Source organism: Nematostella vectensis, chromosome 2 (assembly GCF_932526225.1).
Source record: "Nematostella vectensis chromosome 2, jaNemVect1.1, whole genome shotgun sequence".
Classification (NCBI taxonomy): Eukaryota; Metazoa; Cnidaria; class Anthozoa; order Actiniaria; family Edwardsiidae; genus Nematostella; species Nematostella vectensis.
The window spans coordinates 16,878,747-16,901,220 of NC_064035.1; the positions used below are offsets into that span (position 1 = coordinate 16,878,747).

The 22,474-nt window shown below is 42.2% G+C and overlaps 4 protein-coding genes across 4 annotated transcripts in view; 2 read left to right on the forward strand and 2 right to left on the reverse strand.

Moving 5' to 3' along the window:
• LOC5515741 lies at positions 1-17,874 on the reverse strand. Its single transcript, XM_032385573.2, has 4 exons — positions 17,485-17,874; positions 14,812-15,040; positions 3,475-3,583; positions 1-2,917 (listed from the first exon to the last, which is right to left on the reverse strand). Exons 2-4 carry the CDS (start codon positions 14,827-14,829, stop codon positions 360-362), a joined length of 2,685 nt encoding a protein of 894 aa, XP_032241464.2. The 5' UTR covers positions 14,830-15,040; positions 17,485-17,874; the 3' UTR covers positions 1-359.
• Positions 11,811-13,627, forward strand: LOC116620040. Its single transcript, XM_032385575.2, has 2 exons — positions 11,811-11,961; positions 12,376-13,627. The coding sequence occupies exons 1-2, from the start codon at positions 11,839-11,841 to the stop codon at positions 12,892-12,894; spliced, it is 642 nt and encodes a 213-aa protein (XP_032241466.1). The 5' UTR covers positions 11,811-11,838; the 3' UTR covers positions 12,895-13,627.
• On the forward strand, positions 15,501-22,326 carry LOC5515742. The gene is made up of 3 exons (XM_032385572.2): positions 15,501-15,985; positions 17,296-17,389; positions 17,873-22,326. The coding sequence occupies exons 1-3, from the start codon at positions 15,959-15,961 to the stop codon at positions 20,872-20,874; spliced, it is 3,123 nt and encodes a 1,040-aa protein (XP_032241463.2). The 5' UTR covers positions 15,501-15,958; the 3' UTR covers positions 20,875-22,326.
• Positions 21,672-22,474, reverse strand: part of LOC5515743 (inhibitor of growth protein 1) — a 13,791-nt gene continuing 12,988 nt past the window's right edge. Inside the window, exon 11 of the mRNA XM_032385574.2 lies at positions 21,672-22,412. Coding sequence (XP_032241465.1) covers positions 22,358-22,412 — 55 coding nt within the window. The 3' untranslated portion in view covers positions 21,672-22,357. The remainder of the gene's footprint in view (positions 22,413-22,474) is intronic.

Sequence of the window (22,474 nt, forward strand, 5' to 3'; positions counted from 1 at the left end):
TTGGCTGTCTAGCTATTTCCTGTCCACTTACTTGCCTTTATAATTGATTGGTTGTCGAGTCGCTTGTGTGTCTAGTTACTTGCTTGTCCATTTGATTGGCTGTCAAGCTTATTACCCGTTTATTTGATTGGCTGTCTAGTTGATCTGCCTGCCCGCCTAACTGAATGTTTGTGTAGTTGATTGCTTGTTTCTTTACTGCCCTATTCCAATTTAGATAAAATATCTTTCAACTTTTGCGAACTCGACAGTCACACTCTCACAAAGTTGTCCTTTACAATCGCTAAAACAACTTTTCATCTCCCTGCGAAGGACAATAAGCAGGACCCCTACAACATTTCTTGTGCACGTTGAGTGTAACTCTACTCACTGCTCCTTATGTAAGCAGAATAAGAAGTTTTTAAAAAGAAACCGTACGGCCTCTTCACATGATAAACACTAAACAAAAAATGCACCGTTAATGGCTTTAGCGTCAGCGAGAAAGGTAGGTCACGCGATGTTACAGAGACACCTTTACTTTTTCCGATCATGCGCACTTCGTACTTCCGGTCGTCACAAGCGTTTGCTAGCTCGAACACCACAATACGAGCGCCATGTTTTCGAGAGAGAAGCATCAAGCATGACGCATGCAAATCTTCCACATTAGTTTTCACACCAAACATTCTACTTCTGTTTATAATGGCCATGATTTGCTGTCTCGTGTCCACGACTAGCCAATCCCAGGGGTGCTTACGTTTCTTTGTTTTTCTCCGTGAGTTGCAGACGCACATATCGGTTGGTACACTTGTGTCGACGCATTGCGCATAATGATTAAAAGTACTCACTCGCCGCAAGCCTGTGATCCCAACAGCGTTCCTATGAACACGAAATCTCAGCGGGTACTTAATCTGGACCTCAAAGATCTGGAAGTCAGGGACGACTACTAAATCCATGGTAACTATGTAATGATTTTTCTCTTTTCGCCGGTGGATTTTTTCAAAACTGTGACCAACTAATCTTTGACATTGACCATAGCCACCAGCTCTGTGAGTTTTCATGAATTTCTTCTGTACAACATTATTGATTTTCCCAAGTGCACGCTCCGCAAGCCACGCAAACGACTCGTGGTTATCAGTGAAATGCTTCTCCCAACCCTCGCACTTACAAATTGCGAAAGATTTGATCGATATGTCTGCGCATGTGCGATCCGGTATGACCCGAAAAACGCCTTCTTTAACGGCTCCCACATGGGTCAAGGTGGAAACTATAGCATAGTGAAGCTCCATCGTTGTGACTAACCGCTTTTGGTTCGTGACCAAAGCTTCCATTCTCTCTCTTCCTAAAATCTCTGCAGCATTCTCAGGGACTATCATATACAAGAGCGAGTCATAAATCTCCGATCGACCTTCCATTGTGTGTAGTGCATATTTCGTGTTCTTGGGGCCATGGGTGGAGAGGATCATGGTCAGGGTGCTACTCTTTGTAGCCATGTCTTGAAGAAACCTCGCAAGGCTTGTGTCAATTTGCTTGATACGTGACCCTGTTACCTCATTCCCCGTACCAAGACGTGTGTACGCAAATACCGGAGTAATTCCCCCTGAATCCCTTTGCGCATCAAACACCTTCCTCGCGTAATCAAAATAATAATCCGCGTACACCTTTCCACCGAAGCAAACCCTGCGCGGCTTATCAATCTGATTTGTCGTGCCATACTGCTGGTATACTTCACACGCACTGGGCATTAGGCCAAGGTCGTCGATGTGCAAGGCACCGACTTGGTCCGTAAACGCGTCGTACCACTGTGCGAACTCCGACCATGTAGAGGGGGTACTATTTCGTTGGCTATAATCAATGAGCAGGCAGCCGTGCTTATCGTACCAGCAGCTGTCTTCCTGTACAAGTGTAAAGTAACCTTTCTTCTTAAGTTGGCCGTAGAGTGTGTCAGTGTTATAAGATTTGGCATAAGTTTTCTCCCCGGACATGAAAGCCTTGATGTCACTCAAAGTAGAGGGAGACGTGTTTTGGAGAAGTTCAAAGTCCAGCATAGCCACAGTCTCCTCTTTGGCCAACGATCTCATAACATCTACCGACTTTGGCAGCAAACGGTAAAAATGAGCCCGAGACACAGAATCGAGCACAATTACATTAAAGTTCAGTAGCTGAGACTTGGTTCTATTGAGCCGCGGCATTACTGGAGGGTACAATAAGATTTGCTTGATTATTCGATTACTTGTGAGCTTACTTTTGCAACGAAGAAAGCAAAAGCTTGAACCGGTCATTGAAGTCTTGATGACGTAGTCCGGTAAAAAGTCCTGTAGCTCCGCCGCAGACGAAAACTCGTACCACTTATCTACGGGTTCTAGAATCCCGTATATAGGATCTATGTTTAACACATAAACCGGGTTTCCCCCACAGGGTGACACATCGCAGTCAAGTGCTACCCTGGTTTCCTTGGATTCTCGCCATGAATCACGAAACACACAGAACGACTTATCAATCCGATCTGCGCACGTCAACGGCTTCTTATGCGTTTTGTAAGCTTCATGTGCCAGCTTACAATATTTAGCTTGAGCCATGTGGGCGACGCATTTTGGCTTTTCTTTGTGCTTGCGATATTTGCGCAGCCCAATATTGTCACATCTACTCCCACTGGACACTCCACCGTACGCATCACCTAAATTTCCCAACACGCCGTTTAATATTGCTTTTCCAGTAATTGCTGCGCTGATCGGTTGGATTGTAGTCGGGTTCATCGTCGTGTTTCTAGTCTGCACAACTGATTGCCACTCGGCATCGACAGCCTTCTCGATCTCAGTCTCCTCGCTGGTTAAACCATCATCAGCTTGTGTCTTCATACTTGCATGTGTTTGTTCTTTCGTGGACACTTTGAACAGAGCGCGCTTATCAATCTGTGATGTAACGACAGAATCCATCTGGTCATCTGGGAAAAAACGGGGTAGCGATGCATTCAATATTTAATGAAGGTAATAACGTAGATAAATTTATTGTCATATTTTGCAGCAGTAGATTAAGATGAATGAATGGAAGCTATTTTTCAGAACAGACAGCTATTTTAAGATTGCGCGAGCTTTCTATGATACCTTATCGTTGGCCAATCAGAGGGCGTTCTTGTTTTAAAAATCACTTTCAGGATCGTCATCATGGGAACAGACATTAATATCGGGGATTCGTTCTTACAAAATACTCTCTTGGTTGAATCCATATCCTATGATCAACGTTTTAATAGCACGTACACTAATGCATTTCCCTATTTATACCAATGAAAAATTTTCAGACTCAAGAAAGTGTATTTTAAAGAAGTGGAGCGGACGACAAAAAGGCGTTTTTATGAAAGCATTTTCTCGAGAAAATGTCAAGAGAGGGCGATCAGGCGCGCAAAGATCTAGCCTCATTACCATGCTAAATGCGCGCGCAGCCACCATATCTAAATATGGCTTATGGGAGGGGATTTGTCTATTGATTTTCTTCCCGACTTACCACTAGATCTTGCGATTTTGCCATGCGAAGTTTTCATGAAGTCAGGGAGGCTTGTTTGAGAGAAGAACACAACAATTGCTACAGCAACAAGTAATAGCACAAAGAAGAGCTGAAACAGAGAAAAATACGTGGAAAATCTGAATAAACTTCATAATAGACCCCTATGAGATCTAGCTGATGAAAAAAGATTAAGTAGGATGAGGTGATAGGATTTGTCAAGATTCCGTCAAATCGTTTGAATAACAACTCTACTTAAGTATTCGTTGGTTCTAACGTTCGGGGTAAGCGTAGACATCATCAAAATACAGTTCGGATCTTTTAGCAGACTCATTGTCAGACGGTCAAACTCCGCCCCAGGGGGGGGGGGTGCACTGACAAAGTCGCGTGGCGTGGCGCGACGTCATCACTCGAGTCCTCCCTCTGTTAGAACCAGCGAAAACTTTTGGAATGTTTCACCTGTGTTATAAAAGGAGTTGTTATTCAAACGATTTGACGAAATCCTTAGGTTGTTTACAAATCCTGTTGATGTTTGTTACAAATCCGGTTGTTGTTATATATCTGGTTGATTTTTGGTACAAATCTGGTTGATACATATCCCGTTTACTGTTACAAATTGGGTGATACACGAGCCAGTAAGCATAATTCATATAGGAGCTCCATACTTAGGTGACAGACATTATCATTAAGAAGTACTGATCGAAACCCATCAAATGACAATTATGTATAGCTGCTGTGGCTAGCTTCGAGAATAAGTAAGTAATAGACTTGGAGTTTTAATCAGTTTTATGCCTTTATCGATAGTGGGAAACACGTTTCTTTGATTCGCATTCTTACAACATCTTGATGCTGGCTGTGATTCTCATTAGCTCTGAATATGTTATCATTTTCAGTTTGTCCTCACGATTATGTCCTCTGACCTATTAACTACCTCCATCAATATTCAATTAAGGGACAAAGTGGCGATTGACGGTCAGTAAGCGTTTCGAAGGTAAATAGTTCCTTCTTGCTCTAAAATATCAACGCGTCAAATGTCAGCCTGACACAAAAAAACGATTTTCAACACGTTCGTAGCTTTGCCTAATAAGGCGACAAGAAGGTGGTTTTAGATGAGACCTTGCAGCACCTTGCCGCTGAGGCGCATATTCATAGAAAGTGCTAAACTATACGATAAAGTTCCTGCGGTCACGATGGGATGGTCGCCGACGTTTCTGTCTGGGGCTGGTCGAAATCCCAAACGTGCGCACAAACATACTGTAACAACGAGACGAGTTTGGTTGGGGGTAGATAGTTTGGGGGGAGGGGTATCTACCACACCTCTTTTATATGCTGCTGCCTGGGTTTAAGGAAAACCAACCCTGACATCCCGAAAAGCTTTTAGCTCCGTTTAGATAAGGGTTTAACCAATGGGCGTACGAGGGGCGACCTTCCTACGTGGGTGTGCCAGCAAGTCACCCTTGGACTACCGCGTGACTTGTGTAATGTTTACAATGTTGCTACTGACTACGGTGGTAATACTCTACTTGCTGTGCTAGTGCGCACGGCAGGCTTTACACGTGACTACAATGATTGACATACTCCAACCATTTTTCACTCTCTTACTAAATCATCTCAATATTTGGGTGACCTTCAAACCCGCTCGGTCAATCTCTCGGAGGCCTGTGTCTAAGGACTTTATAGGATTAGTAAGGAAAATATTTGACCAAGCGAGCAAGTTTTGCTTAATAATTTTTGCAGCGAGTCTCAAATTGACAGGAATCAGTATTTTTAACCATGTTTTCTGGAGATCAGGGAGCGGGAAAACTTTAGCTCTTCTAAATATGGGCATCTATGCCCATATAAGGCAATACATACGAAGGACACTATCCGTGGGGAATATGTTTGATATGCTACACCTGGCTAGATGATACCTAGAGTAACCGGCTCGTGAAGTCAGATCCAACTTTTCTGCCGTTAGTTAGTGCGTACCGAACGGGAATAGGTGCTCGATCTACGACTCTGAAGTACCCCTAAAAAGGGACGCCGACACGCCTTCGTTTGGGGGTCAGCTCCCATTACTCCCTCTCCCGTTTCCTAAATTCCTTCGCCGAACGGTTAATATAATATATATCAATATAATTTTGCTAACCAGTTGTCAGGTAATTAGTCTAAAACAATAAAGTTATTAAGAATAGCGTATTTCATTACTTTGCGTTACCGCGTGACAAAACTCTACTTGTTTACTTCTTTGTAAAGATTGTGTTTTATAAAATATGCCGATAGAGGTGAGAAAATCATTCATCGTAAATCATTTGCTTTTATTCGACAATCCATCCGAAGCGAGCCAAAAAAATCATATTATATTATTTTTCAACGATAACTTCCAAAGCCTGCGAAAGAGGCAAAACACGAGAGGATTCCTTACACGGACCCCGTCCAACGGTCCCCGGACACGGACCCCGGACACGGACCCCGGACACGGACCCCGGACACGGCATGACACAGAAAAATGAGGAAGATGATGAATGCGAATATAGCTGGGCACTAGAAGTGAAGAAGATTCAGTAACTGGATTTATCGGCAACTCCTTTGAAAATCAGTCATTATATTTAGGCTAGGGAGGGTCGCTATGTTTTTGGAGTTGCGTTCCATCAAGTAACATGGTTGACGCTTTTAAGGGCGTCTGTCTGATCAGACACTTATATTCCATTAGCGATGGTTGTAGTTTGCCAAGATATTCAACCCGACGGTAGTGGCATCAAGATGAGATAACAGAAGAGGAGGAGCTGGAGTAGAGCCCTCGAGTTTTCAACTTCTCCTCGGACGGCACTGGGTCTGGAGGGACTGGGGGCATGTTTTTTGTTTTGTTTCCGACTAAACACTACTTTAGGCAGTAGTACTATTTCTTTTAGCACTAGTATCTAGTGGGCAGTGCTTGCGTATTTTCCATATCTGCACACGTTTTATATTAGTACGTGATACACGCACGCCAGTGGAAACAATTAAAAATTGATTAAAGAAATTGGTAACAAATGTCTCCCTCCTGTTTATGATGGAAAAGAATGTTAGAAAAACGTTTATCGAGTTACGGTGTTTTAATCGAAAAGAGATTTCGGTCGTTTCGGTCTGATCTACAGAGAGATAAAATCTCCCTCTTTGATTATTTGTGCTGTTTTGGGTGTTCGTAATTGAAATGGATTTCGGTAATAGTCACAAGGCGAATGTCTCACCAAGCAAGGAAAGTTTTCTTGGCAATATGACCAAATCTTTGATTTCTCTCATGAACAATTCCCCAAACGGAGTTGCTGACATTAATGAAGCTGCAACCAGAATGTGTGTAGACAAGCGACGGATATACGACATTGTGAACATCATGGAGGGAGCTGGTGTGGTTCAAAGATTGACTAAGACAAGTGTAAAGATGAGGTAGGAACGCTAACTCGATTAACTTGACTTATTATCCTAGACCTTTTTAAGCTGTACCAGACTGAGGAACAAAAAGGATCTGTAGGAAAGCTACAGCATAAGGAATTTATTTCTTATTTTCCCCCTTCCTTCCTCAAACAAATGGGCTTCTTTTCTCGTGTTTGTATAATTTTCTTTGCTTAGGTAGAATTTGATGTAGCTGGGTTTTTTTTATGTTGCAAACCCCTATAAAAATAACCGATTATCTTATAGCATAGCTCCCCAATGTTGTGGGCAACCTCTCTTTATATAAATGTAGAGTAGTCTAGTAGAAAAAATCGCCGTAAAGTTGAGATCGAGCATTTGTATTACCTAACATGAAGTGAGAAAGGGTATGTATTTCATAATGACTAAGAAATAAAGGTTGTGGGCAGCTTTGGAAAAATAAAAGAATTCAAATTCACTTCGGTGTCAATTAACTTTTTTGTGAAAAGCAAGAAGCAATTTTTTTTTGGCCTGTTAGCAAAACGCTCGGAGAGGGGCAATAGAGGGATAGCGTAGCTTTTGCATGCCATCAAAGCCGGCCGCTGTTTGCACCGAGCTTTACAGTCAAACTATCGGATTTCTTCCCTCCTATTATCTGCGTCTTCGCGAAGACGTCCTCGCTTCGCTCCAGCACAGAGACATATTTTTCTATATACCAGGTGCTTTCTTTGTACTCAGAAACTTGAAATCCTTTATCACAGAAAATTAGGATGTAAAAGCCGGGACACTAGCCTGCAGTTCATTTAACTATTATGGAGCCGCAGATGTCACGCAATTGAAGGATAGCCAACCACGAGGGCATTTGGAATTCATGTTAAAAATGGGTTTTGATAGGGAAAACATAATTTTAAAAGATCGGTCTGGAAGCCAGACAGCATTTTAACCGCCCAGCTTGTTGAATTTATTTAGATTAAATATGAAGGACTCTTATACTCATATGTGTTGCAGATGTCAATTGAAGGGAATTTAACACCCATCAAATCACTATTGGACAAAATAACCTCCCAGTTATACACATATTTGAAATAAGGCTGAGAATTTCTATTGATACAACTCCCGTTGTATCCTGAGTAACGTATAGTGTTAACGAGATCCATGATAATGCTCAGAGGGACGTAAACTTTCCAAACATTTATAGAGCCGTCTTCTATACCGGACTGGTTTATTTGATATTCATGAGCACTGCGGAATACGACAGATTCTAGCAGCTAAAACCTCAAAATATTTTATGTAACTGCACCATGCGAATCCATGAATCGCAGACCGCTGTGCATGAGGGATAATAAAGTGGAATATCTCAGCCCTTGAAAACAATGTCGTGTTCACACGCATATCGATAATAGAGATTACACACTTTTGACTCGGTAAATTACCTCTATTTTGCTTACTTATTGACACCCGTGTTATGAGACATGGATTCTCCAGTCCTTCGAGGTTGACAAATAACCAAATTGATTATCCGATTAAGGTGCCCACCCATTAGCAACTTTCTGTCTCACATTTTTCATTCGCCACTTGCGCGGACATAAATATTTAGATTTCCAATGAATTTAATTTTAATCCCAAAATTGAGAGTTTGTAATGCAATGAAAAAGAAAGCTTAAATAATTATACCTCAAGAGGACGGGGACGAGGTCATTATTCAAGAATTCTGAGTATTGTGGCCTCTCGCGCTATCAATTGACCCGATGTAGATAGATGAAGTTTTTTGTAAAAAGAAGCTAAAAATAAAGGAGGTTGTTATCAAAAAGACACGAAAACTCGTTATATTATCTATGTATAATACAAGTATTGATAAACTAATCAGCAAAGTCGAGGCGCTCTTGCGAATAACTTGTACTCGGCGTAAACCTTGCCCGCGAAAAAAATGGATAAGTGTATTTTGATTACGCTAGATGACTTTCCAACATAGCATATACACAGAAGATAAGCTCAGGCGCTTTCGAAAGAGGAGTGGAGGAGCACGGTCCGCTATCACCAACCTTGGCCGGCAAAAAGTGGGTAATTTCTTATTGAAGAATCGTCAAATACTATTCTCTTTCCATAAAGACAGACAGACAGATTTATTAGAGTGCCGTGAACAAAGATGTGATGTGATGAAAGTGTTCTTCGTTTTCCATAGTCTGACAGAGCGGGCAAAACCTTGATTCTGGTGTTATTCAGTTTTTATTGTAGCGACCTCTTTTAATGTGTAGATTAATGTGGTCGCTTATTCTTAGTTTTGTTAAGTGCCCTACGATATTCTATATTCGATACTTTTAGTAAATAATCCTCTAGTTTATATTCTGATTTGATTTCTCTGAATGTTCTCAGTTTTTTCCCCTCCAATTGGTCTGGAATTATTGGGCTTGATCTCCAATCTTCTATTTCGATTATTCCTATGACTGCGCACCCCCCCCCCCCCCACCCCCTCAGTCAATCCTGTGAACGCAAAGGAGTGGCTGACAAAGGCTTTTTAAAAGTAGTTAATGACAGGGATGGTGGGGATGATTCTAATAAATCAAATAAACAAATAAATATCCGCTGTGGTTTATCCCAATCAAAGAATCACGTGTGAGGCGGCCAAAAAGGAATGGGTTAACGTCAGGATGGGTGGGGTGGGAGGGGGGGCTATAAACCAAACAAGCACCCTCTATGGATCTCGCTTGAAACCACCAAAATTGTGAACAAGGGAACAATAAACCGGTGCCAATACCGAAACATTGGGCTAAAGCCCTGCCAAAAGTTGCCGACGATTCTGGTCTATACTTACCAGTTCTGGCGATCCTGACAAATTACTTAATAGGGCACCATAGAAAGGGGATTACATCAATACATTCAATTAGTGTCGGGTTCCGTGCCTGCGTAGCACGCGTTTCTGTGGAGTTTTAGCAGGAATAGAAAGCGAGCGAGGAATATGGCCGCGCGAAAAATAGGGAGCCATATTCTTCGCTCGAAATTCCACAGAAACGCTTGCTACGCAGGCTACGGGTTCCGCCTTATTCTCTTTCTGCTTTTTGTTAGGCTGTGGTTTAAAAAACTTTTTGTACTTGATCTTGAGTGTTACTAGTATTTCTATTTTTAAAGATATATAAACTGAATCAGGAAGTCATGTTTTACAGTCTATCTATAGTGAGAACTCTCACAAATATAGAGATAAGGGTTCGCAAGGACTGAGCGCGCCATGTTGGTAAGAATGTTGCAGGGATGATCGCAGGGTATTCGACAGCAAAGACGTTTTTCAGGGTTCTAAATGAAGTATCCAATTTTGAGGGATTTGGAGTGAGAATCAACAGCAGAATATTTTGTTATAAAGACCGCGCGCGATGTCTATCGTAACTTTATACTCCCCCCCCCTTCCCCCACACACCCACAAAACATTGTTTATAGTTTCATAGTCATAGGCCATAAGTCCAATCTTAATCTGAGCTGACGCATACTGCTACATTGGGACACCACGGCCAGTGCTGAAAAACGCAAGATTAGTTCCAGTACGCGCGGTTAAACCAGCTTTATTGTTTTGAAATGGCGCCGTTTTACCGGCGAACTGTCACATTTTGGCGAATGCTAAAAAAACTAGACCAAACTTAAGGCTATAATTTTCTTTATGACTCCCTCATTATCACACAAATCTGTCATCTTTTGTACAGTATGGTTTTTATGCGGTACAGTTAGTCAAAACAGCGACTGAAGTCAGCCTTTCGTACCTATTCGAACGATTCAACACTACGATTGTGCTTGTTTTCGCCAGAGCACGCGCATACGTTAGCTACACTGCACATAAAGTGTAACCCATGCATTTAATTTCAAACATGAATTTTGCCAGAACACAATCACAGAACGACTTGCTGGCAAGCAGACAAGCTTTGCTGGAATCTGAGATAGCGGATCTGAGCAAAGAGGAAAATTACTTGGACCAGTTGATCACAAGCGCAAATGACTTGATGCAGGTGCTGACCAGGACAGATGAAGCAGAAAGATATCCTTTGATTGAAACTACGCGTACGGGTATTTGGGCGGGCACATCTCTTTTGTACCGATGCACGCAAGAACGGGGGCGTTGAGCGCATATGAGAAGGGGAGGGTGTATTCCCATGACATCAATAAATGCAATAACGTAACGGGCGTTGAGCGTATAAGGAGGAGGGGGTGTATTCCTATGACATCAATAAATGTAATAACGTAACGGGCGTTGAGCGTATAAGGAGGAGGGGGTGTATTCCTATGACATCAATAAATGCAATAACGTAACGGGCGTTGAGCGCATATGACTGAGAAGGAGAGGGTGTATTCCTATGACATCAATAAATGCAATAACGTAACTGGCGTTGAGCGTATAAGAGGAAGGGAGGGTATAGTCCTATTTTACCAAGAACGGAGAACGGGCGTTGAGCGTATAAGAAAGGGGAGGGTGTACTACTATGACATCAATAAATGCAATAACGTAACGGGCGTTGAGCGTATAAGAGGAAGGGAGGGTGTATTCCTTTTTTACCAAGAACGGAGAACGGGCGATGAGCGTATAAGGAGGGGGGGGGGGGGGTTATTCCTATGATGCCAATAAATGCAAGACCGGAGATTGACGTACAAGAGGAAGCCGGAGGATGTATTCCTATGCTACCAATAACTATCTTTGTCCTCAAGGTTAAATTCGAAATTTGTATTCACTAACTGTGCGGAGCAGTCCACTAAGGATTATTAGCTATTGTAACAGTGGGAACCTTATTAATGAGCTTCAAAGAGGACGGGTTGTACACTTACAAAATGAGCGTGCCAGAAAAGCGTGAATTTTGTAGCAGCAATTTGCCCCTGCTGATTCGGCGATTGGGGAAAGGGTTTGCTTGTGCAACAATAACAAAACTGAAATTTCATTATCGCGCAGAATCCTTTTGTCTGTATTGTGATTTAGCTTTCTTTGTTTAGTATGAAACGCTCAACACAGGGTGACTTTTTCTTGACATGGTAACATATGGGTACGTAACGAAGACAGACGTGCAGAGGATCGCGAGTCTTGCCGATCAGACAGTGATAGTGATCAAGTCCCCTCCAGGGTCTCTTCTGACCGTCCCATATCCTGACGAGGTCGGTCTGTATCTCCTCCCCTCCCCCCCCCCCCCCCCCCCCCCCCCACACACACACAAACACATAGTCCCTCCTTGCCGTCCCATCCCCTGACATCCCTCCCTGGTCACGCTCTCACATTCAAAAAAGCCCATTTAGATTACATTTGGGTAGTCTGAGGACCACGCCTCTGACAGAATGACTGCTTGACAGCCTGCCAAGGGCGGATGCACCACAGACCGACTTCTCGGGCCTATTGTTGGAGAGAACATTTACAAATTGCAATTTGTCGGACCCGACACAAAAAAAAACTGTGTTATGCACCGTCAGATTATTATAAGTCAACTCCACACTGAATAAACTACCTTATAATCAATGGTCCTACCAATCGACGTATTCAGTTTTTCCGTCTGATCCCCATTTTTTTTACTTCAGCAAATCACCATGAGTCTTCAAAGCTCATCGAGCATGCCAAACATAACAATAATAGAAACTCCGGACAGTTCCTCCTATCTACAAAACTCCACTCTACACGAGAGTACAGAAGATCTACCCAGCGAGGCAGGACACCGCACACTTGAGCAATCAACTCGACGCCAGGCAACAAACCCTGCATGCGACAGGGTCTCTACATCTCAAGATAACCTATTTCTAGCAACAAACTACAACAGCAGTTGGCCCCAACCTGCAGGTAACCAAGCGAGTATGCATCACAGCACTCCTGGTAGAGACGTCACAGATACAATACACTCCCCCAGGGCAGACGATGATGAGGTAGAAGAGGCGAGAGAGGATGAGTACCAGGTGCACGACATATGCGGCTACAGTAGTGGCGCCAAGCACTTTTGTTTACATGACATCGATGACAAAATAATATCATTGTTTCCAGCGGTGAGCGACTGGGAAATCTACTATCAGGCTTTTTGCCACACCACAGGGATAACTCCAATCTAGTACACTGGGACTACTTGGCAAAGGAATCTCCGGCCCAATTTGAGCAACAGTTAGTGGGAAGGAATTCAGACTGACACAAAGCGCAGCTGCGCAGAAGGGGTGACATGTGCGGGCTAGTCAATCTTCTGGGTCCGAGATTTTTACATGGCCATCAAATGATGGAAATATTCGGCCCCATAAGTTCTCGTACGGCTCGAGCAAACGAGGTTAATATGATTTTTATCATACAGCGTTTTGATCATCCCAAAAATCACAGCGTCGTTTCTGTGCGGGCCATATGAGGATGACGGGCCCATTAATCAACCAATGAGAGCGCCCGTGGTACGCTGATCAACCAATGAGAGCGCCCGTGGTACGCTAATCAACAAAAGAGAGCGCGCGTAGTACGCTAACCAACCAATACGAGCGCACGTAGTACGCTAATCAACCAATAAGAGCGCCTGTGGTACGCTTATCAACCAATGAGAGCGCGCGTAGTACGCTAATCAACCAATGAGATTGCCCGTGGTACGCTAATCAACAAAAGAGAGCGCGCGTAGTACGCTAACCAACCAATGAGAGCGCGCGTAGTACCGTAGTTTGTATAATGCCTGCCTTTTAGGTTCAAATACAATCTTTTTTATAATAACTTTTTTTTATAAAAACGTCAGGCGTGAGATGTCACATGTCGAGGCTCAGATAGTAGCAAAATATTGTATTGTTAGTTAGGTGCGTTTTAAAATGCAGAATAAAATGGTGATCATAATAACAACCTTATTCCATTTTTAAACGGATATTATATTTTTATATACACAAACTAGATAATATATTCTTATAATACACAGAAATGTATAAGAACGTCCTTTAGAACAATGCTTAGAAATAAGAACGACCCAGCCTTAATTGAAAATCATACGTTTTCATAAAAAAAGTGTAATGGTGAAAGTTTGTACATTCGTGTAAAAAAAATCCATACCTTAGGCCAGAGTTGCACCGTTCTGGTTCGGTTATGATTCGACACTGGAGCGGTTTCACAATAGAAAACGACTTTTTGGGTACGTAATGGTATCAGTAAGGTTATGAAGACAGAGCGCGTTCTTCTATGTGTTATTCCGTTTGAATGGCGGAGGGGACATAAAGTCTGGTAATAACTAAAAAAGCTTTCTTGGTTAAAGCAACATGGTCTTTAAACGCTTTCTACAACAAAGGTTGTGCGCAACCGATTAGTCCGCCTATCTTCTAGGGATTTTGCCTGGTTACTTGGGTTGATAAGCGAGCATTTATTGCAAAAAGAGATTTCGAATCAAAGGTATTTGTGATTTAACTAAAACAAGCGCTACGTATCTGGCTAAAGTAGCTAATGCTGCTCTCTTTTTTAACTTGTGCCTGTCACCAAATTTTAAAACATGCTAAGAACATGCCGAGCTCAGATAGCAGAAAAATATTGCTTTGTTCATGTGATGCGTTCTAAAATGCAGAATCAAATTGTGTTCATAATAACAACCTGAGATATTTTTGCTATTGAACATTTGTGTAATTCTCTTCCTAATAATTTATTGTTTTTTTTTATATTCACTAAAATTTAAGGAACATTCTCAGCCTTAAACTGCTCCGAAAATAAGAACGGCCCAGCCTCAACAGAAAATTAGACGTTCTTACAAAAAAAAAAGATTGTAATGCGATTATGGCACGCCGAATAATCTAGGCCTTAGATGGAACCCGTAACCTTTTGTCGTGAATAAACTACCGTGACAATTAATTAGTGTCTATATTTAAACGTGAGGTGCAAGACTGAGCCATCAACACCAACCAGCGGCGTACTAAACACTTTATTCCATTTGGTGAACATACGATGAGACGTCTTCGAAATACTTATCAAGCAGCCTGGATGAATAAGCATCAAGTCACAATAATAAAATTACAATATAATATTCTTACCTTTTTGTCTCTCGACATTGCAGATCAGAAATTATATTTGCCCCAAAAAGGTTTTGGGAGTAAACCATCAGGTCCCTAGACTGGACGTCATTATCTGCTTTTTTTTTCATCAGAAGCAGTTAATACCCTATATCTTGGACTTTGTTCCTCTTTTAGCTAGGTACGTTCAATCAGCAGGTGACACGGGTGGTGGAATCTACTGTCAACGGGTCGCTCCAAAAAACGTTACCTTATCAAAATAAAAGAATTAACACGGTAATGAATTCAGATTTTTTTTCGTGTAACATAGAAATAACAAGCTGTGTAAAAAAATCTGAATCATAAATGTTTATCTTGTCCGGTTACAGTCTTCATTTAACTTCATTTAATCGAAATATTGAAGTAGCTTTCCTAAATCAGCCGATGGATATGGATGTTTTCTCACAGTCCAAAGAAATGAGTCCATGGGAGGGGAGGGATATGTCGAATAATGTTGTGGCGGCTGTATAATAAGAAAAGGCTCTTTTTTAAAAAAAAACTGATTTAAATGCTGTTGCGGTAAGGTATCTAAACGTTTTAATAATTTTAGTGTAGTCATAGAAACATCAAAGATTATGACCATGAAAGTAACGTGACACAACCGTGACCGTAGCGTGACTGAGGTTTCACTGTCGGTGACGATTTGCGCCATTTGACTGGCCATTGACTGCTAAACATTCTATAAACATTCTTCACTGTACAGTTTAACGCAATTTATATTTCCACTAAAAATCAACTTATCAAATAGTTTAGCGCTATCTGTCGCTTTGCATTAGTTATCTCTACAGAGTTTTTGTTGGTCAACATGCATTGTGTGGTAGCTGTGTCGGCAGGTGACGCATCTATTGAACCGGCCAATCCCTTGCTCCGTACAACCTGCCGCACACAGGAACATTCGCTTCTCACAAGATGATCTCGCCTGAAAACTCTTGTCTGGCAAAACCGTGATTACACCTTTTCATTCAATACCAACAAGACGCGTTGTATGGTTTGGGCGCTAACACTAAAGCGATTCTAAAACTGGATCGGATTATCCTGGACTTTGCCATTGATAACCAACCATGTTGGATTGTTTTCCTCGTGGCTAGTAATGTAATAGTAAAGTTAAGTGACGCGTATTGTGACAGATATGGCCGGCTATCTTCGGAGCAAAAAGGTAAATATTTGAATGAACTTGAAATAAGATTAATTTTAAATTCTAAAAATAAATTTTAAAAGCTTAAAAAGGAATCTCGATGTCGGCCCTCATATACAGCAACGTTGAGGTATTTAGATTGAATTCCCTTGTGGAACGTTAGAATAAGGTAGAAACAACCACTATATTTAGACAAAAAGCACAAAACCGAACAACCGTATCGAGCTCATCACCGGTCAAAGCATACGTCGACCCTATTCCCCAGAAAAAAATTAAATCAAATTAATCAAAATGAAGTTCCTACTTCCTGGAACTTGCACATAAGCATTCATTACCAGTGACTGTTAGATTTCATTATTTTGCAGAACAATTGCACACTGGAAATTTATGCACTTTCACATGCGAGGACATAGTCGAGTGCGCGTTTTGAAATTATGATTGAATGCTGCTGCACGCAAGGGAATTATAATTTTTACTGACCAGTTTTATGTCAAATACTGGTCAAATATAAGTAGGTTTTTATACGTAAAAATGCACATTTCAGGTACACGCCTCTAAGGCCCGGGGGGGGGGGGGGGGGGGGGGAGGCCGGCAGAGTAATGCATTATGCGTTGCCTTCCGAAAACACGCAATAATGTGGATAAGTACGTAGAGCCCAAGCTATTTTATTAAGGGGGGTTTGTCTATTTTTTTGTGGGCTGCTCTTGCGATATTTAAGCAAATGTTTGAATTTAGATCAATTATTTTCTCATTTACATAATATATTTATCTTATTCGTCACATACGACTTAATTCGATGACTCGAACTTTAATCTATTAACCACACTCGAGCCAATTCGCGGCAAACGTTGTACCTTCCATGTACCTATTTCCAAAGCAATAGGTTCGACTGAAAAGCAGCGATAAAATATCAACCGTAACTTAAAAGTTTGTTTCTCTTGTGCGCTCCTACGAGATTTGAAATGGGGATGGATTTTTATAGTTATTATGACAAAATAAATAGAATGTTAAGAATGGGATTCTAATAGGTTAGAATGGTTTTCAAAAACCCGTAAAATTCTTTTTAGTTTACTTAGTACTAATACACTGCAATGTCTTTGTTCTCTTTTGTTCTGGCTTGACTAGACTATTAAATTACACTTTAACAACAACATTTTGTTGCACGGGATTTTGAAAATCACTCTACCCAATCTGCGTGTACTACTAGCCCCTCGGTATTGACACAGCCTTCGCCACGACAGTTTAAGGTGTGTTTTTTGGTGAAATCAGCTCTACACTGTCACTAGACAAACAGGTTTTTAGCGACTGATCGTGCGTTTTCTCTCCCTTAGGTCCTGTGTCTCTTGGTAATTGTAGGGGTAATTCTGTACCTCGGAACAGACTATCTAACCAGCTACCAGACAAGACAGCAAGAGCTTCATGGAGGTAATGCCGTTGTAATTAAATTTGTAACAAAAAGATGCGTGGGCTAAATTTAGTTTCATAAAAATCTATAATACAAGTCCAATTCAACTCCTTACCGTACTATGTGTCCATTAGATGGCTAAATAGACAAGGTGTTTTCACAAAGCTTATTAAACGGCCAATATTCCCCCAAAGGCTTCTTGTGTACTCACTTAATTTTCGCGACACTTTATTTTCGCGAATCTTTTACAATCGCGAAATTCGCGAAATGAAAGTGACGTGAAAATTAAGTATAATAAGGTAAATAAGACCGAGACACCGCTCGCCCATCCATTGCGCTATTAGTACCCAATACTTAAAGGCCTCTCCATTTCCATTTCTGTACTTTGCAAGCTAGGGCAAAAAAAAAATAATCTATACTAACTCATTTTCTGGGGAAGGGGAAGCGGTATAATTCTCCCATTATTAAAATGATCTACTACTGTGTTCGTCTCATATTTGCAGCTGGTGAATACGACCATGAAAGCGAAAGCTCTTACACTCTCACATCCAAGCGTTCTGCGAATCACGACACGACTCCGGGTCTGGCTTCGCAAGGGGTCAACGCGGGGAGTTTCTTAGAAGACGACAATTCCCAGAGAGAGACATCAAGTGCAAACAGCACAGTAAATATCAATGAGACGCAAATTAAGCGCGAGACACTAGAGAGACAGAAGACAACAGAAAACACCGAGGAGCTACCAGTTAGCACTGAAACACCGCTAGACGTGACGTCCTTCAAGCCCCACCATGCTTCGCGCGAGAAGCTGCAGAGCATTAACGATCGACGAATCCCTGACCAATCACAGGAAAGGCCAAGTTGGGTTGACGAATGGTTTACAAGTACAACAGCGAAACCGGAAGTAGAGCGCAGAGATAGCGACGTTAATGATGAGACTGAGGGAGATGTCGTGACGAGAACAACACACCTTGAGCACGAAAACACAATTCCGAGAACAACACACCATGAGCACGAAAACACAATTCCGAGAACAACACACCATGAGCACGAAAACACAATTCCGAGAACAACACACCATGAGCACGAAAACACAATTCCGAGAAGAGCTAAAGGAGTGGGAATAGCGCGGGACGAAAAACACTCAATTGCAAACAATACAAGACGTCGAGATCGCGTTTTCCACAAAAGTCACGCGACCATAGACGTCCTGCCCCCTTTCTCAATCTGTCCGTACCTGGGTCTACGAAGCCCTCTCCAGAAGGACATGGATGGGAAAGAATATGGCAACGCTAGCAACGAGAATTGCAAGCCTCAGGAACGTCAGGAGAGGGCGTGCAAGGAGGCCTACATAGCATACAAGGTAGACGAGCCTGCACTCGATTGCGACGGTTCACCGATGGCTCTGTGTGATGTCGCGTCATCAGGGACCATCAGGTGCGACGTATCGCCATGTGGCGGTAATCCCGTCTTTGTGATTGGCGTCGATCCGAAATACGGAATCTTAGAGGGCAGAGATAAGTGGCGGAGTGTAAAAAAGGCAAAACATCTGGAGTTATTCCTGAAGGACTATATCAAGTCTAGCACGCAGAATGGCTTTAATTTCTGCTATCTGCGTTGTAAGTCTCGCAAAGTTGAGCAACTGCTCATGTTTCCTCCTCTGATCGCGGCGAGGGAGGCGCATCCCGGTGAGGCGTCTCTATTTAATGTGAACATCATCATGTTAGACTCAGTTTCCAGGGCTCATTTCTACCGCTCTCTGCCGTCGACTGTGGCCATGCTCCGTGGAATAAGACAAGATACAACTCTGGACACGACGGTGCTCGACTTTGAGCTGTTTCAGGGCATGGCGGATTTTACCTTTCACAACATTCGGGCCTTCATGACAGGGCGGACTGATAAGCTATATAAAGCGCACAAAGAACAGCACTACCACATCGAATACCTCTACAGCAAACTGAAAGCCATGGGCTATTACACATTACTGCAGGAGGACAGTTGTTGGTTCGACGAATGGGGGTCTCTATTCACTGATAACCTCTTTCAAGGCAATAGACCCCGAACATCTGCCGAGTACAAATCAAGATGGTCTCGCTTTTACAACAAAGTCACTCGTTACAATATTGACGATTTTGGGTTGTCTCACTTTTCATGTGAGGCGTTGCAGAGGTACAATATCACAAATCAGTTTAATAAACCCAAGAGAATATGCTTCGGTAAAAAAATATTCGGCGAGTACTTTATAGAGTACGTTGAAGCGCTGTTCAGAAAGTCTACAAATCACCCCATCTTTGCGTACACACACCTCAATACAGGGCACGAAGTATCCGGCACACGAATAAAACAAATAGACAAAAGGTTAGCGTCTTTTATCAGGAAGATGGCGGAAGAAGAGAATACAATGACGATCATGTTTTCTGATCATGGTCCCAAAACAACGAGCTATGCGTTTCAGACTATGGAAGGCCGCGCCGAGATCTACGACTCTCTGTTGTTCGTTGTTGTGCCAGGTAAAGTCGGTAGGACATTAGGGAAGAAGAGGCTCCAAGCAATGTTTGCGAACCAGCAACGGCTCGTTACTACTGTAGATCTACACAACACTATGGTTTCACTAGGACACGTAGCTACGACACCGGTCCCCATCTCACGTGAAGGAATCTTCACAGAGATTGATAAAAACCGCACATGCGCAGACATACCCTTGAGGCGTTCTGCCGTCTGTAAGTGTAATGGCTGGGAAGAACGGTTCCCGAACAATCACCCCCCCTTCACATGGCTTGCGGAGCTTGTACTCGGCCAGTTGAACAACAGGATACAGGAGGAGTATCTGAAGAGCGAAGACGCGGAGGCTGGATATGGGAATTGTCAGCGCTTGATCGGGAAAAGCTTTGAGAAGGTCCGCAGAAGGAAAGTTGGGGACAAGTACGTCGTTACAATGGATGTCATCGTACAACCAGAAAAAGAGATCTTTGAGGCCCAGGTGGAGTACCCCGTTGATACTGAGGAGTGGGAAGGGGATAGCGCTATAGGGGTGAACTGTACCCACACTAGTAGAATAAGCATTTATCGGCGATTCGAACGATGCAAAGACAAAAGTGTTGATCTCACCATATGTGTGTGCAACTCCAAGATAGGTCAAAGACACTCAAAGCGTAATAAACACTGGATTAATATCTACTGTAGAAAGGACCTACTGCGTGTTATAACACGAGCTAAGAGCTTCGGTGCCGAAGTGGAGGTGACCAACTTGCACGACGACTGCCTAGTGATGTTCTCGCGCGCTCACGCACACAGCACAGCGGTGTTCGAGATAGCGAATGCGTGCGACAATCGAACATATGACGTAGTGTTGAGAGGGAAAAGCAAGAGTAAAGCGATGTTATCGAGGACGCTGCCCTACAGCTTGAGGGTTCCGCCCCTTACCCTGCACTTTGTGCTCTCGGTTTACCACTTGAGCAAGCCTTATGGCTTCAAAATCAAGGCATCGTACCGAGCTCACTTCCTCTGATACCGTTAAAGCCGCATTGTCACCAGTTTAATTCCGGTCGATTACGTTTTAACTGATTTTTAACGGATAACGCGAAAAATATTTCAAAATATTGAAAGCAGTGTGTTTATTGGAAGTTTCTTTGAGGATGCGATTGATAATTTAGAGCGGATGGCCTGTTTAATATCTCGGATTTTAATGGATTCTTTTGTCTTTTAACGGCTGAGGTTTCCGTCGGACCTCCGGTGGTAAACTGGTGACAATGCGGCTTTAAGAAAGCCGTATTATTAAATGGATTTAAACTGGTACTATTTGAGCAAACCATAAATGGGTCCAAAGTCGATGCACCTTTCAGAGCTCACTTTCTCTGATGCCACTTAAGCAAGCCATAACCATTTATGGCTCAAGTCAAAGCATATAACAGAGATCCGTAAAGGTTGGTCGTCACTAAGCGCAAGAGCAAGAAAACGTAACTTCTTGATTTCCTTACGCTTGCTCTTTACTGGTTTTCACTTTCGTTACACTCGTACTTGCTTGGTATTGCCGTAGCTGGCCTCGATATATTGGGGGCAGGGGGGGCACAATACAGAAACATTAAGAAAATATTTGGGGGCACAGCCACGCCCCCACTGGTCATTTCCTTATAATCCTTTGAAATATGGGGGGGGGGGGGTACGTGCCCCCCCTGCTAACGCCCTGTCTTGCGTCGTAGTGAGAACCAGGCACCATAAAGGGGAAGATAAAGAGCTTAGGGATTTCCTAGATTGGATACAAGTGAACTTGTTATTTTTGGAGACTATTGCAATGAAAAATAACAATTAAGAGGGAAACTTTATATTTTTATTTATGAATCATCTACTATTTTAGAAGTAAAGAAAAAGGATATAAATCAATTGCCGAAAATGGAGAGGGACCATCTAGTTTGTTTATTGGTTTGAGTAAATATGCACGATGTACCGACACCTCAAAGTGCTTTTTTCAATCCATTTCCATTCCCTCGAAATGAGGAGTTGAAACCACAATATTGTATTCAACTGATTTTTTAAATTATTCCACATGATTTGGACTGTTTTAAGATTGCAGAAAGAACACTTATCTCACTCTTTAATCGTGTTAGTGGCCCTTTCAATGTTTTGGATTGATACTCTTCAACAGGGCTCAAAGTAAATTATAACTCATAAAAAAATTATATTACAGTAGCCATATACCTATTTCATCGAACAACATCAAGCTTATCATAGTTTGTGTGAAAAATGGAATTACATGACTCTGTCATGCACAGGTTTCCATCCTTCCTTTGTACATTTAGTCAAACTATGTGTGCTAGCCTGTAATGCCTGGGGAAATCTCCTGGGGAATTATCCATTGGTTGCTAGAGCTTCTGTACATTCTATACATATATACAGCCACTGTATGTGGATCAGTAAAGATCCAAGAACTGCCATGAGAATTGCAATAAAGATTCAAGAATTGCATCTTACTTTCTCATGTGTAAAGCAGTTGACTACCTAATGTAGTTCCGTTCTTTCTTCCTTTCCTGCATGCATCGAGGACAATACCTAGAGAAATATATTAAAATAAATATGTTAATTTGACATATTGCTTACACAAATAAATGAAA

What these genes read in the sequence shown, in the direction of transcription:
- LOC116620040 (XM_032385575.2), top strand. Translation starts at nt 11,839, where the DNA reads ATGGTAACATATGGGTACGTAACGAAGACAGACGTGCAGAGGATCGCG. An exon ending in CCGTCCCATATCCTGACGAG is followed by an intron (nt 11,962 to 12,375) that starts GTCGGTCTGTAT and finishes TTTTTACTTCAG; the next exon opens with CAAATCACCATGAGTCTTCA.
- LOC5515741 (XM_032385573.2), bottom strand. An exon ending in CAAAATCGCAAGATCTAGTG is followed by an intron (nt 2,918 to 3,474) that starts GTAAGTCGGGAA and finishes GTTTTTTCCCAG; the next exon opens with ATGACCAGATGGATTCTGTC.
- LOC5515742 (XM_032385572.2), top strand. Translation starts at nt 15,959, where the DNA reads ATGGCCGGCTATCTTCGGAGCAAAAAG. An exon ending in GCTATCTTCGGAGCAAAAAG is followed by an intron (nt 15,986 to 17,295) that starts GTAAATATTTGA and finishes TCTCTCCCTTAG; the next exon opens with GTCCTGTGTCTCTTGGTAAT. An exon ending in ACAGCAAGAGCTTCATGGAG is followed by an intron (nt 17,390 to 17,872) that starts GTAATGCCGTTG and finishes TCATATTTGCAG; the next exon opens with CTGGTGAATACGACCATGAA.